This window comes from Chiloscyllium punctatum, chromosome 23 (assembly GCF_047496795.1).
Source record: "Chiloscyllium punctatum isolate Juve2018m chromosome 23, sChiPun1.3, whole genome shotgun sequence".
Lineage (NCBI taxonomy): Eukaryota > Metazoa > Chordata > Chondrichthyes > Orectolobiformes > Hemiscylliidae > Chiloscyllium > Chiloscyllium punctatum.
This window is the reverse complement of record NC_092761.1, coordinates 71,061,889-71,077,544: the sequence shown is the minus strand read 5'-3', so window position 1 is coordinate 71,077,544 and position 15,656 is coordinate 71,061,889. Positions and strand designations below refer to the sequence as shown.

Sequence of the window (15,656 nt, the reverse complement as noted above, 5' to 3'; positions counted from 1 at the left end):
AATTCGCCCGCCCATTCTGCCAAGGACATGCAGGTGCTGGGCTTCTTCCATCGCCAAACCCTTACCACCCGACATCTGGAGGAAGAACGCCTCATATTCTGATTATCTCTCAGCCCCTCTGGCCTACAAGCCTTATTCCTGATGAAGGGCTTATGCCCGAAACATCAATTCTCCTGCTCCTTGAATGTTACCTGACCTGCTGTGCTTTTCCAGCACCACATTCTCAACTCTGATCACCAATATCTGCAGTTCTCACTTTCTCCCAGCATTAACACTTCCATCTCCAGTGCAGTGCAGTGCAGGTTTTCAGAAGATTTGTAGCTCAGGTTCTGGAGCTTCTAGTTCAATGAGTAAACCTAATCCAGTGCAGGTAACATGACACTGATTAAGGGAACCACTGTGGAAGTGCATTAGTAGGAGATACAAAGATGTTTTAAATGAAGTTCTCTGTACTCAGTTCTCAGCACTCTCACAGGCACTGAATTCCAGATATCCTCCATACCCAACTACCTTTGATAGTCATGATTTGGAGGTGCTGGTGTTGGACTGGGGTGTACCAAGTTAAAAACACACACAACACCAGGCTATAGTCTAACAGGTTTATTTGGAAGCACTAAGAAGCAGTGCTCCGCAAGCTAGTGCTTCCAAATAAACCTGTTGGATCAAATCCTGGTGTTATGTGATTTTTAACTTTGTACCTCTGATAGCAAACATTTCTTACTGTCCCTAGACTCCTATTGCTAAATATTTTCAACCTATGATTCTATTTAATAACCTCTCTAATAAAGGACATAATTCTTCTTATCCACTCTACCGTTACTATCTAATTTTGTATACCTATTTTGAAAGCATTTTTGGGAGCTCCACAACTCTACCACTTCTTGAGTAATTCATTTTTTCATTTATTCAATCTCTCTTGGCAATTTAGAGCAGAGGGGATGGAAGCTAGGGCAGTTGCATGCTCCTCTTGTATGATGTGGGAGGTAAGGCCACTATGGATGCCCCTGCTGACTTCACCAGCGAGAAGTGCACTCGACTCCAGCTCCTCTCAGACTGCATTACGAATGTAGAGCTGGATGAACTTCAGTTCATTTAGGAGGCTGAGGAGGTGATAGAGAGGAGTTACAGGCAGGTAGTCATGCCTAAGTTACAGGATAAAGGTAGCTGGGTGACTGTCAGGAGAAGGAAAGGGAAAAGGCAGACAGTGCAGGGACTTCCTGTTGCCATTCCCCTCAATAATAAGTATAGCATTTTGGATACTGTTGGAGCGGATGTCCTATCAGGGGACAGCCACAGTAGCCAGGTTTCTGGCACTGACACTGGCTTTGTGGCTCAGAAAGGGAAGGGGAGAATAGGAGATCCAATTGTGAGAGGAACAGACAGGAGATTCTGTCGTCACAAGCAAGACTCCCGGATGGTGTGTTGCCTCCTGGGTCCAGGGTCAGTGATGTCTCGGATTGAGTCTACAGGAGAGAGCAGCCAGAAGTCACAGTGCATATCAGTACCAGTGACGTAGGTAGGAAAAGAGAGGAGAACCTGAAAAGAGTAGTAATCTCATGATTGCTCAGTGCCATGAGTTAGTGAGGCTCAGAATAGAGAATGAGTGCAAATGAACACATGACTGCAGGACTGGTGTAGAAGGGAGGGCTTCAGATATGTGGATCATTGGGATACCTCCTGGGGAGGGTGGGACTTGTACAAGGAGGAAGGGTTGCACCTGAATTGGAGAAGCACCGATATTCTGGGTGGGAAGATTGCTAGAGCTCTTTGGGAGAGTTGGAGAACTGAGCTGCAGATTAGATGATGGAGTAGGTGGTGAACAGCCAGTTAAAGTGTACAGAGAGTGTGTGAGGAAGGACAGGTACTAGATAAGGCAAAGGTGCAGTCAGTGTGATGGGTCGAAGTGTGTCTATTTTAATGCAAGTAGTATCAGGAATAAGGATGATGAACTGACAGCATGGATCAGTACCTGAAACTATGATGTTGTGGCCATTACGGAGACTTGGATATCACAGGGGCAGAAACGGTTGTTCAACGTTCCAGGGATTAGATGTCTCAAAAGGAATAGTGGAGGAGGCAAAAGAGGTGGAAGAGTGGCATTGCTAATCAGGGACAGTATCACAGCCGCAGAAAGGGAGATTGTCGAGGAGGGTTTATCTACAGAGTCAGAGTCAGTTTGGGTGGAAGTCAGAAACAGAAAAGGAGCTGTCACTTTATTGGGAGTTATCTACAGGCCCCCCCCCATTAGCAGCAGATTAGGAGACAGATTTTGGAAAAATGCAGAAGTAACAGGGTTCTTGTCATGGGTGACTTGAACCTCCCTAATATGGATTGGAACCTATTTAGTTCAAATAGTTTGGATGGAGCAGTTTTTGTTAGGCGTGTCCAGGAAGGGTTCCTAACTTAATATATAGATAGGCTGACTAGAGGAAAGGCCATATTGGATTTGGTACTTGGCAATGAATCACATCAGGTGTCACATTTTTCGATGAGAGAACATTTCACTAATAGTGATCACAACTCCCTGACCTTTACTATAGTCATGGAGAGGGATAGGTGCAGACAGTATGGGCAAGTATTTAATTGGGGGAAGGGGAATCACAATGTTATCAGACAGGAACTGGGTTGCCTGAATTGGGAACAAACATTTTCAGGCAAATGCATGACAAATATGGAATTTGTTCAGGAAGCACTTTATAGTACTGGACAGGTTTATCCCACTGAGGCAAGCAAAGGATGGCAGGTCGAAATAACCTTGGGTGACAGGGATGTAGAATATCTAGTTACAAGGAAGAAGGAAACTTACTTAAGGTTTAGGCAAGGATTAGACAGGGCTATATAGGGTTACAAGGTTGCCAGGAAGGAACTGAAGAATGGACTTAGGAGAGCTACAAGGGGACATGAAACAGCTTTAGCGAGTAGCATTAAGGAAAACCCTAAGGCATTCTACACTCGTGTGATGAACAAGATGGCCAGACTGAAGATAGAGCAGATCAGTGATAGTGGATGGAACTTGTGCCTGGAGTCAGAGGAAGTAAGGGAGGTACTTAGTGAATACTGAGGCAAAGTATTCATTACTGTGGGGGACCTTGACACATCTGAGGATAGCGTGAAACAGACTGATATGCGAGAACAGGGAGAAAGGTGAGGACTGCATATGCTGGAGATCAGAGCTGAAAAATGTGCTGCTAGAAAAGCGCAACAGGTCAGGCAGCATCCAAGGAGCAGGAGAATCGACATTAGAAGGGCTTATGCCCAAAACGTCGATTCTCCTGCTCCTTGGATGCTGCCTGACCTGCTGCACTTTTCCAACAACACATTTTTCAGCTCTGATATGCTAGAACAGGTTGTTACAAAAGAGGATGTGCTGAAAATTTTGGAAAACATAAGGCTAGATAAATCCCCTGTGCCAAATAGGATATGCCCAAGGTTACTATGGAAGCAAGGGTAGAGATTGCCGTGTCTTTGGCGATGATCTTTGCATCCTCACTGTCCACTGGAGTAGTGTCAGATGATTGGCGAGTGGCAAATGTTATTCCTTTGTTCAAGAAAGAGAGTAGGGATAATCCTGGGAATTACAGACCAGTCAGTCTTACCTCAGTGGTGAGCAAATTATTGGAGAGGATTCTGAGAGACAGGATTTGATTACTTGGAAAACCATAGTTTGATTACTCAGCGTGGCTTTGTGAGGGGCAGGTTATGCCTCGCAATATTAGGGTCCACGTCCATTGATCTCTCAAAAAGTTGCTTCCCAGGTTGACAAGGTTGTTAAGAAGGCGTAGAACGTATTGGCTTGCATTAGCAGGGGGAATTGAGTTTAAGAGCTGTGAGATCATGCTGCAGCTCACGAGTGACCAGTTTAGAACACACTTGGAATTGTGTGTTTAGTTCTGGTCACCTCATTATAGGAAAGATATGGACATTTTAGAGAGGATGCAGAGGACATTTACCAGAATGCCTGGACTACAGGGCATGTCTTTTGAAGAAAGGTTGAGGGAGCTCAGGCTTTTCTCATTGGAGCTCAGGAGGATGAGTGGCAACTTGATAGAGGTATACAAGATGTTGAGAGGCAGAGAGTAGCTGACCAGAAATTTCTCCCTATGGCAGAAATGTCTATCACAAGGGGGCATCATTTTAAGGTAATTGGAGGATGGTTTAGGGGAGATGCCAGAGGTAGGTTATTTATACAAAGTGGTGGGTACGTGGAATGTCGACAGTGGTAGCAGAGTCAGATACATTAGGGACATTTAAGCGACTTTGGATAGGGACATGGAAGGCAGTACAAAGAATAGGATAAAAGGCCAGCACAACATTGAGGGCCATACTGTTGTGTTCTAATTCCTAACTTGTCTATTAAATCAACCAACTCTGATTTTAAATTTCTGTTCTCTTTTCCTCAACTCTCACCCCAACCAGCCAAAGTTTTATTTTTTCATAATCTTAAAAATAACTTTCAAAATCACTCAATGCTCTAAATTCCATGGTATACATGACCAATTTATGCAATCCTCTCATCTTAAGACTCTAGAGAATTTATACTGCACTTCTTCCAACATACTCTATAAAAAATGCACAGCTCAGATAGATACACTACTCCAGATGTAGGGCTTTCTAATACCAACTTCGTCTATATTCTAGCTGTGGAAATACAAAAGCTAGCACTCCATGAATCAGAGTGTTTTTTGTACTTGATCAAGACCTTTTAGTTATGCATAGACAGACTATTAACTTTATTTGGAGTTTTACTGTTCCAAACTTCTCACTACTTTAGAATTCAAATCTATTCTTTCCATTTGGTCCAAAATGGATGACTTTTCATGAAATCAATTTGATCTACTCTCATCCTTTGTTTTATACTCTAACCTGTATGATTTATTATGGCTCCAAACTTGTTCAAGTTTACTTCGTTGATATACATATGTCTAATTATCTCATCATCAATAGGCTAAATTCACTTAGTTGTACAAGGACATTATGAGACGGAAATTTACAAAAAAATTGAATAAACATCTTGTACAAGTCCATGAAGAATGAAGACAAAAAACATTTTACTTGCAAAATGTTTTTAAGTGTGGATGCATGTACTTCACAACAATGAGAATATCAGAAAAAGAATGACGAAAACTAGTAGTTTGCAAAATTCATAGACAAAAACAGATTACAATTCAAAACCTGAAATGGATTTTCATTTAAAATCAAACTTTTCTGGTACATGAACAATACCAATTACAATCACATAACAGTGCATATGCCAAACTTATTAGGAATTAATAAAGTCTGACCTAAGCAGGTCCTCCTACAAAAACCATTTAAAAATATTGCACATTTATAAACTAATTACAAGCTGTACAACAGCTAAATAGCAGTACAAATTTAGATAGCAGTGCAAATTTCCTAATATTTAAGATTCCTCTTTTTTAGCTGGCTACAGCTAACTCCTCATGTCAAAACACAGGGAAACAAAATCAAAAGACCTTGCAATAATGGACTTTAAGTTAAAGAAACCAAATTTTGGGTTCACACATTTGGAAGTACGCAAGGGTAAAGTAGCTACAAGTTTCCATGACACAAAATTCAGTTCTTTAAAAAGGTGGTTACAATAGAGACATTACATCAAACCTTAAAAATCTTGAACTCATCAGGATAAAGGACAGAAGAAATTGAAGGCTGAAGGGGAATATTAATTTATACAGCATGAAAAAAAGTGTCAACTGGTTGGTTTAGAGCAGCAGCAATAGGAAACATTAACTGTCCATCTTAATTAGCTGGTTAACCTCAAAACGAGGAAGGTAAACGGACTGGTCAGGACATTGCGCATCTTTGCTACAATCCTCATGATGGTCTCCAAAACCTTTTGTCAAATGAAGTAGGTGCAAAGCTATGTACAACCCAGTTTCACCTAAATAAAACAAGGCTTACGTTAAAAAATAACAGTAATATTAAAAAGCTGTACAAATTTCTTTTAAATTCTGAAGGATTGCCTTTTTTTGCTACTAAACACCAGAGAATACATTATTCTACTTTTACAACTATAAAAAAGGTACATATTATGTTTTCTTGGGTACATTAGTTTCAGAGGACCAAAAACCAGTAAATTTTGGTTAGGTACAATTGCAACACAATGAGAAAATTAAAGACAATAATTAGTAACTAGTAATATTTATCAATAGGAAATACCTGCACTCTAAATTTATTCTAACTAGAATGTTCCTGCTATACAGCACAATTCCTCAAAGGCTGACACTGCTTCATGGCAGCAATATGGTGATAAATAAATTTCACTTACCTTGTGGGTATCAGTACAAGGAAAAACAAGTACAAATTGAAGGAAAACAGCAATAACTTTTGTAAATTAGCACTAACAACTGGGCATATGCCATTTGCACTTGAGTAAAAGGTGCAAGAAACTTAATCACATACTAGTTCCCTACATTTATGCATCCCAATTATAGTCGTAGAAGTCTTTCACCAAGACCAGAATTGGTTTACAGGGCCCATGGTGATCTCTTCCGCACTAAACAAGTGGAAACGCACTCAACTTCTACAAGGAGAATGCTACTTTCCAGCTTAGAATGAAGCTGAGGAATAGCTCATATTATGTATGATCAGCAGATTCAGATTCTTGTCTACCATTCTTGAAATTCCTTGTTGCATCTGATTTCTTTATTGGAGTTTGACTCACACCAATTTTTTTATTTTAAAAGAAACAAGGATGAGCGTTTATTGTATGATTACTGTATGAACAGATAGCCAATTCTTTAAGTAATGTTTGCATTAGCACTGGCTAAGGCTCTGAGTTAATTACACACTATTTAAAAATTAGCATATCAGATGTACATGTAAATTAATTTTGTGGATCCAGTTTACTAAGTGATTTTGTCAGTAGCCCTATTGCTCCTCACAGAAGTTTCATCGGCAGGCAATCCCTCCCAGCTGAGCAGAGTGCTGCATCTGTGCTTGCCAGTTATTTGACAATTTAAAAAAAAATACTAATCGGAAGAGCAGTGACATCGGAGGCAGGCTAAGGATAAGATTATAATCAATTGTTCACTGTACTAGCAACTTTGAAGCAACACTGCTCAACAAAGAACAGTCAGTGCCTCAAATGAATTATCAACAGAATGGGAAGGAAGATATAGTACACCACTAGTCTGCAAAGATCCAGAGCTCACTTTGGCTTTGACACTCAATTTAAATATTGAACCTGCATTATAACTTTGCAGATTTCACATATGTAATTTGGATAAGACAAAATCACGGTCCTGACATGTTGCTCCTCTGCTGCGTACTTAATATTCAGAAAACATTTTCATTTTACTGGCACATCATGCTATGCAATTACCACTAAGGCAGACCCCATAGTTAAAGGTCACCAGAACCAAAGCAACTGATGAAAGTTGCTCAACTCCATCTCCCGCCAGATAAAGCACCATTAGAACTTTTAAAAAACAAAATCATAAGTAGTGAGTCAGATATGTTTACAAGTGGGAAAGGAACAAGATGAGATAGACAATTGGCTAGGAGACTTGCTGTTTTATATTGTACAAACAGGGAACTTTTGTGCAGACATCCCAAACTGCTCAGAAAATTACAATTAGGTATATCATCTTTTTAACATCAGGAAGTATTCCAGCTTAGTTCACTGAACATTCCCTCAAGTTCCAAATGTTCAGAAAGAAGGGGATTAACTCATCCCCAATCTGGCAGTAAGTTTATTGCCAATTTCGACGTCTGCTTCCTCGAGAGTGATCCCTCCGATAATCGTACTCCCAACCTCTGTTGTGTTGAGAGCTTTGGTCATGTTGGAACTCTGGTTCACGGTTTCCTCTATAATACTGCTCTGAACTGTGATCCTGGAAGTGAGCATCTCGAGCGAAATAACCATTATCTGATCGGTAGGATGAATAGGACTGCTGCCTCTGGGTGCCTGACGTTGATTTTTCAGAATGCCACATCATTCGTGAATTTGGACTGGATGACCGTGGCTGTGCAGTGGTGCTATAATTCTGAGATGTGGCATGCTGGTTAGATGTACCTTGATAGGATTGCTGCAGAGTGGATCGATTGTTAGCATTAGGCTGCTGCAGTGAGGGACTGTAATTCTGCTGCCCTCCCCTGGCCTGTTGCTGCCACATGTTGTTCACCTGCAAATTAAAAATCAAATTGTTCACATATCTGCACAATTCAGTCAGACAGAAGAAAGAACATCCTGATCCATCTGAAAAAGAATTGAACTAGAGGATACAGTTTCAACTGGAAAGCAAGAGAGAAGCTGAAGCATTTTCATTAAAATCCTGCACGAACCACCTGAATGCTGGTGAAAAGAATACTGTCAAAAAGGAATTGGATATCCCTTTGGCAAAGAAAAAGACTGGGAGGCCTCTGGCAGACAGCATGGTAAGGTTAATTGGATAACCCTTTGAAACGAGAGAGAGGATGGACAAGGAGGAAACAGCCTCATCTTTAAATCATGACGGGGTGCAACCTGACAGAAAATCATAAATTGAACAAAATAGTACATCAATACTTACACTGGAGATGAGGGAGTAATGGTAATGAGGACTAGTAATTCAGATTGAGACTAACGTTGTGGGGACGTGGTTTCAAATCCCACTATGACAGTTGGTGAAATTTTAATGACAAAAACTGGCTCAATATGTAACCAATGACGATGGTCTCAAAAACCCATTTGCTGCGTGGATGAAAATCAGTAATTTTAATCTGGCTTTGTTGACATGTGACCACAGACCCACAGCAATTGATCAACTACTTAATGTACTCACAAGCTACTCAATTCAAGGGCATTTGGGATGTGCAATTAATGCTGACCTAGATAGCAACACAACACCCCATGTACAAAACATATGCAAACTTATGAATTAGGTTCAAGCATAGGTCATTCAGTCCCACAAGCCAGTTCTGCCATTTGATAAGATCATGACTCATCTAGAAACTCCATTTCCTTTCACACAAAATCATGTTAATTTGTGACTTCCCAGTTTAAAACTTTTTAATAATGGTCTAACAATTTCCACATGACGATGTTAGATGAATTAATCTATTGTTTTCTGCCTTCCTTTCTTGAACAAAGGTGTTACATCAGTAATTTTCCAATCTGTCAGGAACTTGCCAGATTCTAATGCTAATAGTGCTTTGTCATGGAAAGAATTCCAGAATGGGAACACAAAAACACTTCAAATTAACATTTATTTTTTAAAAAAAAGAGGATTTGAATGGAGAAGAACATGCATCTTCTGATGAATTCATTATTTTTTGTTTCTACAAGTTAGAATCCGAGGGGAGCAACAAATTATAAAAAGGAGAGGAGGCAATGGCGTAATGGTATTATGATTGTGCCTTAACAATTAATCCAGAGACCCTGGTAATGCTCATGGCAGATGATGTAATTTGAGTTCAATAAAAATCGAGAATGCAGATTAATAATGACCATGAAATCATTATTCACTGTAGTGGAAAACCTATTTGGTTTGGGCAGCATGGTGGCGCAGTTGTTAGCACTGCTGCCTCAGAGCACCAGGGATCCGGGTTTGGTTCCTGTCTCAGGTGACTGTATGTGGAGTGTGCACATTCTCCCTGTGTCTGCGTGGGATTTCTCCAGATGCTCTGGTTTCCTCCCACAGTCCAAGGATGTGCGGGTCAGGTGAATTGTTCATGCTAAACTGCCCATAGTATTAGGTGCATTAGTCAGCGGGAAATGGGTCTGGGTAGGTTGCTCTTCAGAGGGTCTGTGTGGACTTGTTGGTCTGTAGGGCCTGTTTCCACTCTGTAGGGAATCTAGTCTAATCTAGTTCACTAATATCCTTCACAGAAGAAAACTGGTCACATTCTTACACATGACTCCAGACCAGCATGGCTGACTCTTAACTGCCCTCTGGGCAATAAATGCTGGTTGAGCCAGTAAAACTCTCATCCCACGAATTAATATATTAAAAAAATTCCAAGGTTGATATATTTGATCCTGCCACTAACAGGGGTGGGACTTTGCTGGAAGGTTTTAATAGACTACTGGACTGTCTGTATGACCTAAGTGTTAAATCAGAAGTAGGGTGAAGAGATTTCACGTAGCAAAATATGCTACTACATTATTACTCCATTACTACATAATGGAGGAACCTCCATCTGAAAGACATGGGTGGAGGTTAATCGATTCCCAGATAAATCAAACACCAGATAACATAATTTAGCATAGAATCGGAACCTTGCAATCTTGCCGGATAATCTGATATTCAGATAATTGAGGTTTCTCTGTACTTGGATCTGTGCAGTTGGAGTTCAGAAGCCAGCTGCAAGCTGAGAAGGCCACAAATGATCACCTACTCTGCTACTGATAGTTTGGTCTCTGGGAAGCCTCAGGCACTTACTAGCCAAAGTTTAAATGAAGATGTTTGCAAGAGCTTGCAGTTAGCCAAAAAAAAACTCACATAACAAGGTTCTGCTCAGGACACCAAGGGAGGTGTAACTGTGATGATACTAAAATGCTATAGTGCAGCCTACTGAATCCAATCAAACAATCTCAGGAGAAGAGATTAAATAACTGGGAGGCAAGCAGTCATTAAGGCAGTCTATGTTGGAGTGATTTGAGAGAAATCAGAAACTAAAATCATTGGAGAGAGAAAAAAAAGAAAGCAGACAACCCCTTGAGAGAAACAAAAAAAACTTTATGGCTCAGTGATAACTCTTGACTGGCTGGTTGCTGGTCATAGCCATTAATGTGCAGTTTGTGGTGTGTTCCACCATAATCAGTCTATTATTACCCCTCTTATAAGATAGATATATTGTTCAATGTGTTGCATTGACTTTTGTACAGTAAAATTTTTAATATTTGCTTACAAACTGAATTCTCGTGGAGTTATTCCCTAAATATCAGAATTAAAATCGTTTATTAAAAACATTACCAATTCTTAACCCAATCATAACCAAATTTGGACATCTGGTCTGGCATTGTAACAGTTCTTAAAGTAACCATATTTCCACAACAAATATTACATGGAGCAATTGATAAGAGATCAAACGGAACACGTTCTTAAAGCATAACAGTAAGGAGAAATCAATTAGAGTACAACTGGCAGAGTAGAAATTTCTATTAAAAATTCAGAATAATTTTCACAATGTTTTTACTTACCACAACCTGCCTCTGAAGACTATCAGGTGAAGAAAATGATTTCTGTACTGGCTGTGGGGTCGCAAAGATTGGAGACCCTGTATTATCCATACCACGGCCAAACCTGTCAGACCAAACAAGAGCTTTCAATAAGATCACAAAAAAAAATCATTATGACACTTCTCCATCCCCAAAGTCATGTTGCAGCTGTACAGGACATTGATTATACTGGATTAGTGGTGCTGGAAGAGCACAGGCTTTTGCCCGAAACGTCGATTTCGCTGCTCGTTGGATGCTGCCTGAACTGCTGTGCTCTTCCAGCACCACTAATCCAGTATTTGCTTTCCAGCATCTGCAGTCATTGTTTTTACCTCAGGACATTGATTAGGCCACTTTTGGAATACTGTGGAGGCTGGAATAATTGCAACATTTAAAATGATCTGGATGGGTATATGAATAGGAAGGGTTTAGAGGAATATGGGCCAAGTGCTGGCAAACAGGACTAGATTGGGTTGGGGATATCTGGTCAGCATTGACAAGTTGGACCAAAGGGTCTGTTTCCATGCTGTACATCTATGACTCTATGACTTCAAGAAAGCCTTTGACAATGTGCCACACAAGAGGCTGCTGAGTAAGATTAGGGCCCATGGTGTTAGAGGCAAGGTGCCAGCATGGATAGAAGATTGGCTTTCTGGCAGAAAGCAGACAGTGGGAATAAAAAAGTCTTTCTCAGGATGGCAGCTGGTGACAAGTACTGTTGTGCAAGACTCAGCGTTGGGACTACAACTTTTCACTTTACAATTAACAATCTAGATGAAAGAACGGAGGGCATTCTGGCTACTTTTGGAGACTATTCAAAGATAGAGGGTCATGAGGTATTGAGGAGGCAGGGTGGCTGCAGAAGAATTTGGAACAGGTTAGGAGAGTGGGCAAAGAAGTGACACATGGAGTACAACGTGGGAAAGTGTGAGGTCATGCACTTTGTTAGTAAGAATAGAAACATGGACTATTTTCTAAATAGGGAGAAAATTCAGAAGTCTGAACTGCAGAGCGACTTGGGAGTTTTCGTCAAAGATTCACTCAATGTAAACTTTTGGGTTAACTCAGTAGTTAGGAAGGCAAATGCAATTATGGCATTAAGGCAGAGAAGACTTGAAAATAAAAGCACGGATGTACTTCTTAGGCTGCATAATGTTCTGGTCAGACCACATCTGGAGTATTGTGCACAATTTTGGGCCCCAATCTCAAGAAGGATATACTGGCTTTGCAGCGTGTTCAGAGGAGGTTCATGAGAATGCTACCAGGAATGAAAAGCTTATCATATCAGCACCATTTGACTACTCTGGGTTTATACTCGATGGAGTTTGGAAGGACGAGGAGGGATCTAATTAAAACATACAGAATACTGAACGGCTTTGACAGAGTGGATGTTGGGATGGCATTTCCATTGGTGGGGGAGACTAGGACCTAAGGGCACAGCCTTAGAGTACAGGGAAGACCTTTTAGAACAGAGATATGAAGAAATTTGTTTAAACAGAAAGTGGTGAATTTACGGAATTCACTGCCACAGTAGGCCTGGTCATTGAGTATTTTTAAGTCAGAGATTGATATTTCTTGATCGTCAGGGGGATCAAGAGTTACGGTGGGAAAACAGGAGAATGGAGTTGAGAAACTTATCAGCCATGATTGAATGGCAGAGCAGACTTGATAGGCTGAATGGCATAATTCCTGCTCTTATGTCCTATGGTCTCTTATAGTCTAAGCTCCTTAAGACAACGTTTAGCATTGCAATGTTTCTTGTCACCACTAACCTATACTTAATATCGAAGTTACAATGTAATGTAGCCTTGAAAGTGGTCTACTAAGAGACCATCTTGTAGGAATAATTTTCCATTAGATTTTTTGCACAACTACAAATCTACACATTAACATGTACACAGAAAGCACAACTGCCAAAATTTCCCAAGTATAAGTGAATGCTGTCAATATTCAGTATGGGCTTTCATTTCCTGCCCTGAAAGACTTAGTCTCAGCAATTCTAAACTCCTCAAAAAAACCTCCTTTAATATTCAGAATCTATAAAGCAACTTTTGAGCTCTTGCAAGTTCTGCCTACTTGAAGTGCATTGCAATTTCTTTTTAAGAGTCTAAAGCAGCAAACAGACTACATCCTTAGTTAGCAACATGCAGAACTGAAAACAAAAACAACTAAACAATTACAGAACAATGTTTATACCGATTATTGTTGAACTGGTTAGAATGATAGAGAGGAGTGAAAGAAGAAGTTGAATTCTGAGACTGGCTTCCTTCCCGAGATTCATGAACACTCCCTAGAAACAGAAGGCAGAAAATAGAAAATTACTGTCAATTTTAAATTTAATACTGTTTTGACTTTCTTGCATCTGGAATGACATCTTAAATCAATGGCAGTTTGCTTTCTATTAAGATTAATATCCATCATGCAGTTTGCCTCTCCCCATTCATGACCAAGTGAATTCTCTTCAATCACCTTTTTTCTCTGCAACTGCTTAAAAAGCATTGACACTGCAATTAACCCATCTAAAATTATCTTCAGCATTAACCTGTGTTTGATAAGGTGCCACATGGGAGGCTGCTGAGCAAGGTGAGGGCCCATGGTGTTCGAGGTGAGCTGCTGGGATAGATTGAGGATTGGCTATCTAACAGAAGGCAGAGAGTTGGGATAAAAGGTTCTTTTTCAGAATGGCAGCCGGTGACAAGCGGTGTCCCGCAGGGTTCGGTGCTGGGGCCACAGCTGTTCGCATTATATATTAATGATTTGGATGAGGGAACCGGGGGCATTCTAGCGAAGTTTGCCGATGATACGAAGTTAGGTGGACAGGCAGGTAGTACTGAGGAAGTGGGGAGGCTACAGAAGGATCTAGACAGGTTGGGAGAGTGGTCCAGGAAATGGCTGATGGAATTTAACGTGAGCAAGTGCGAGGTCTTGCACTTTGGCAAAAAGAATAAAAGCATGGACTACTTTCTAAATGGTGAGAAACTTAATAAAGCCAAAGCACAAAGGGATCTGGGAGTGCTAGTCGAGGATTCTCTAAAGGTAAACATGCAGGTTGAGTCTGTGATTAAGAAAGCGAATGCAATGTTGTCTCTTATCTCAAGAGGGTTGGAATATAAAAGCAGAGATGTACTACTAAGACTTTATAAAGCTCTTGTTAGGCCCCATTTGGAGTACTGTGTCCAGTTTTGGTCCCCACACCTCAGGAAGGACATACTGGCACTGGAACGTGTCCAGCGGAGATTCACACGGATGATCCCTGGAATGACAGGTCTAGCATATGAGGAACGGCTGAGGATACTGGGATTGTATTCGTTGGAGTTTAGAAGATTAAGGGGAGATCTAATAGAGACGTACAAAATAATACATGGCTTTGAAAAGGTGGATGCTAGAAAATTGTTTCTGTTCGGCGAGGAGACTAGGACCCGTGGACACAGCCTTAGAATTAGAGGGGGTCATTTCAGAACGGAAATGCGGAGACATTTCTTCAGCCAGAGAGTGGTGGGCCTGTGGAATTCATTGCCACGGAGTGCAGTGGAAGCCGGGACGCTAAATGTCTTCACGGCCGAGATTGATAGGTTCTTGTTGTCTAGAGGAATTAAGGGCTACGGGGAGAACGCTGGCAAGTGGAGCTGAAATGCGCATCAGCCATGATTGAATGGCGGAGTGGACTCGATGGGCCGAATGGCCTTACTTCCACTCCTATGTCTTATGGTCTTATGTATCCACTGATAGTTAACAGCGACAGCGATATCACAGAACAATTGACAGCCACCAGATCAAGCAACTGTTTCTACCAGGAAGAAAGCTCAAAACCTATTATCTGTATTTAAAAGTTTAGCGTGTGCATGCTGAAATACGATTTTTCATCTGACAAAGTCAAAATTGGTTCCAAAATAGATACACGGAATTCAACCTTTTTTTCAGATTGAGCCATTAGTAAAATGAAGTTTAGTATTTGCAAAATCTGTGTCAAAAGTGTCCTGGCCACTGAAGAACATAAGAAATAGGAGTAGTAGGCCATCTGGCCCATCAAGCCTATTCCATCATTCAATAAAATCAAAGCTCATCTTTTTGTGGACTCAGCTCCACTTTCCTGCCTGCTCACCACAACCCACAATTCCTTTACTGTTCAAAAATCTATCTTTGCCTTAAAAAAAATTTCAACAAGTCAGACTTAACTGCTTCACTGTGCAGGGAATTCTGCAAATTCACAATCCTTTGGGTGAAGAAGTTCATCCTCAACTCAGTCCTCAATCTGCTCCTCCTTATTTTGAGGCTATGTCCCCCAGTTCTACTTTCACCCAGCAGTGAAAACAACCGCCCTGCTTCTATCTTATCTAACATCTTCATAAGTTAATGGTTTTCCTACTAGGTGCCAATAGAGATACCAATTATCTCCCTTTCTTGCAATAAGTTCAAAAAGCAAACTTGGAACAGATTTACATTCTCCCTGACTGGGAAAAACATAGTGACAAATTAAAAACATATGACATGAAAG

At 40.7% G+C, this 15,656-nt stretch overlaps 1 protein-coding gene across 3 annotated transcripts in view; it reads right to left on the bottom strand.

Moving 5' to 3' along the window:
- Positions 1–5,045: 5,045 nt before the first annotated feature.
- Positions 5,046–15,656, bottom strand: part of rbm7 (RNA binding motif protein 7) — a 65,590-nt gene continuing 54,979 nt past the window's right edge. For 2 of the 3 annotated variants that reach the window (XM_072593169.1, XM_072593168.1), the window contains 3 exons: positions 13,358–13,451; positions 11,144–11,246; positions 5,047–8,144 (listed from right to left, as the gene is read on the bottom strand). In XM_072593169.1, the coding sequence (XP_072449270.1) occupies positions 7,713–8,144; positions 11,144–11,246; positions 13,358–13,451 (629 nt within the window). In that variant the 3' untranslated portion in view covers positions 5,047–7,712. Of the gene's footprint in view, positions 8,145–11,143; positions 11,247–13,357; positions 13,452–15,656 lie in introns of all 3 variants that reach the window. The other variant, XM_072593167.1, reaches the window with a different exon arrangement.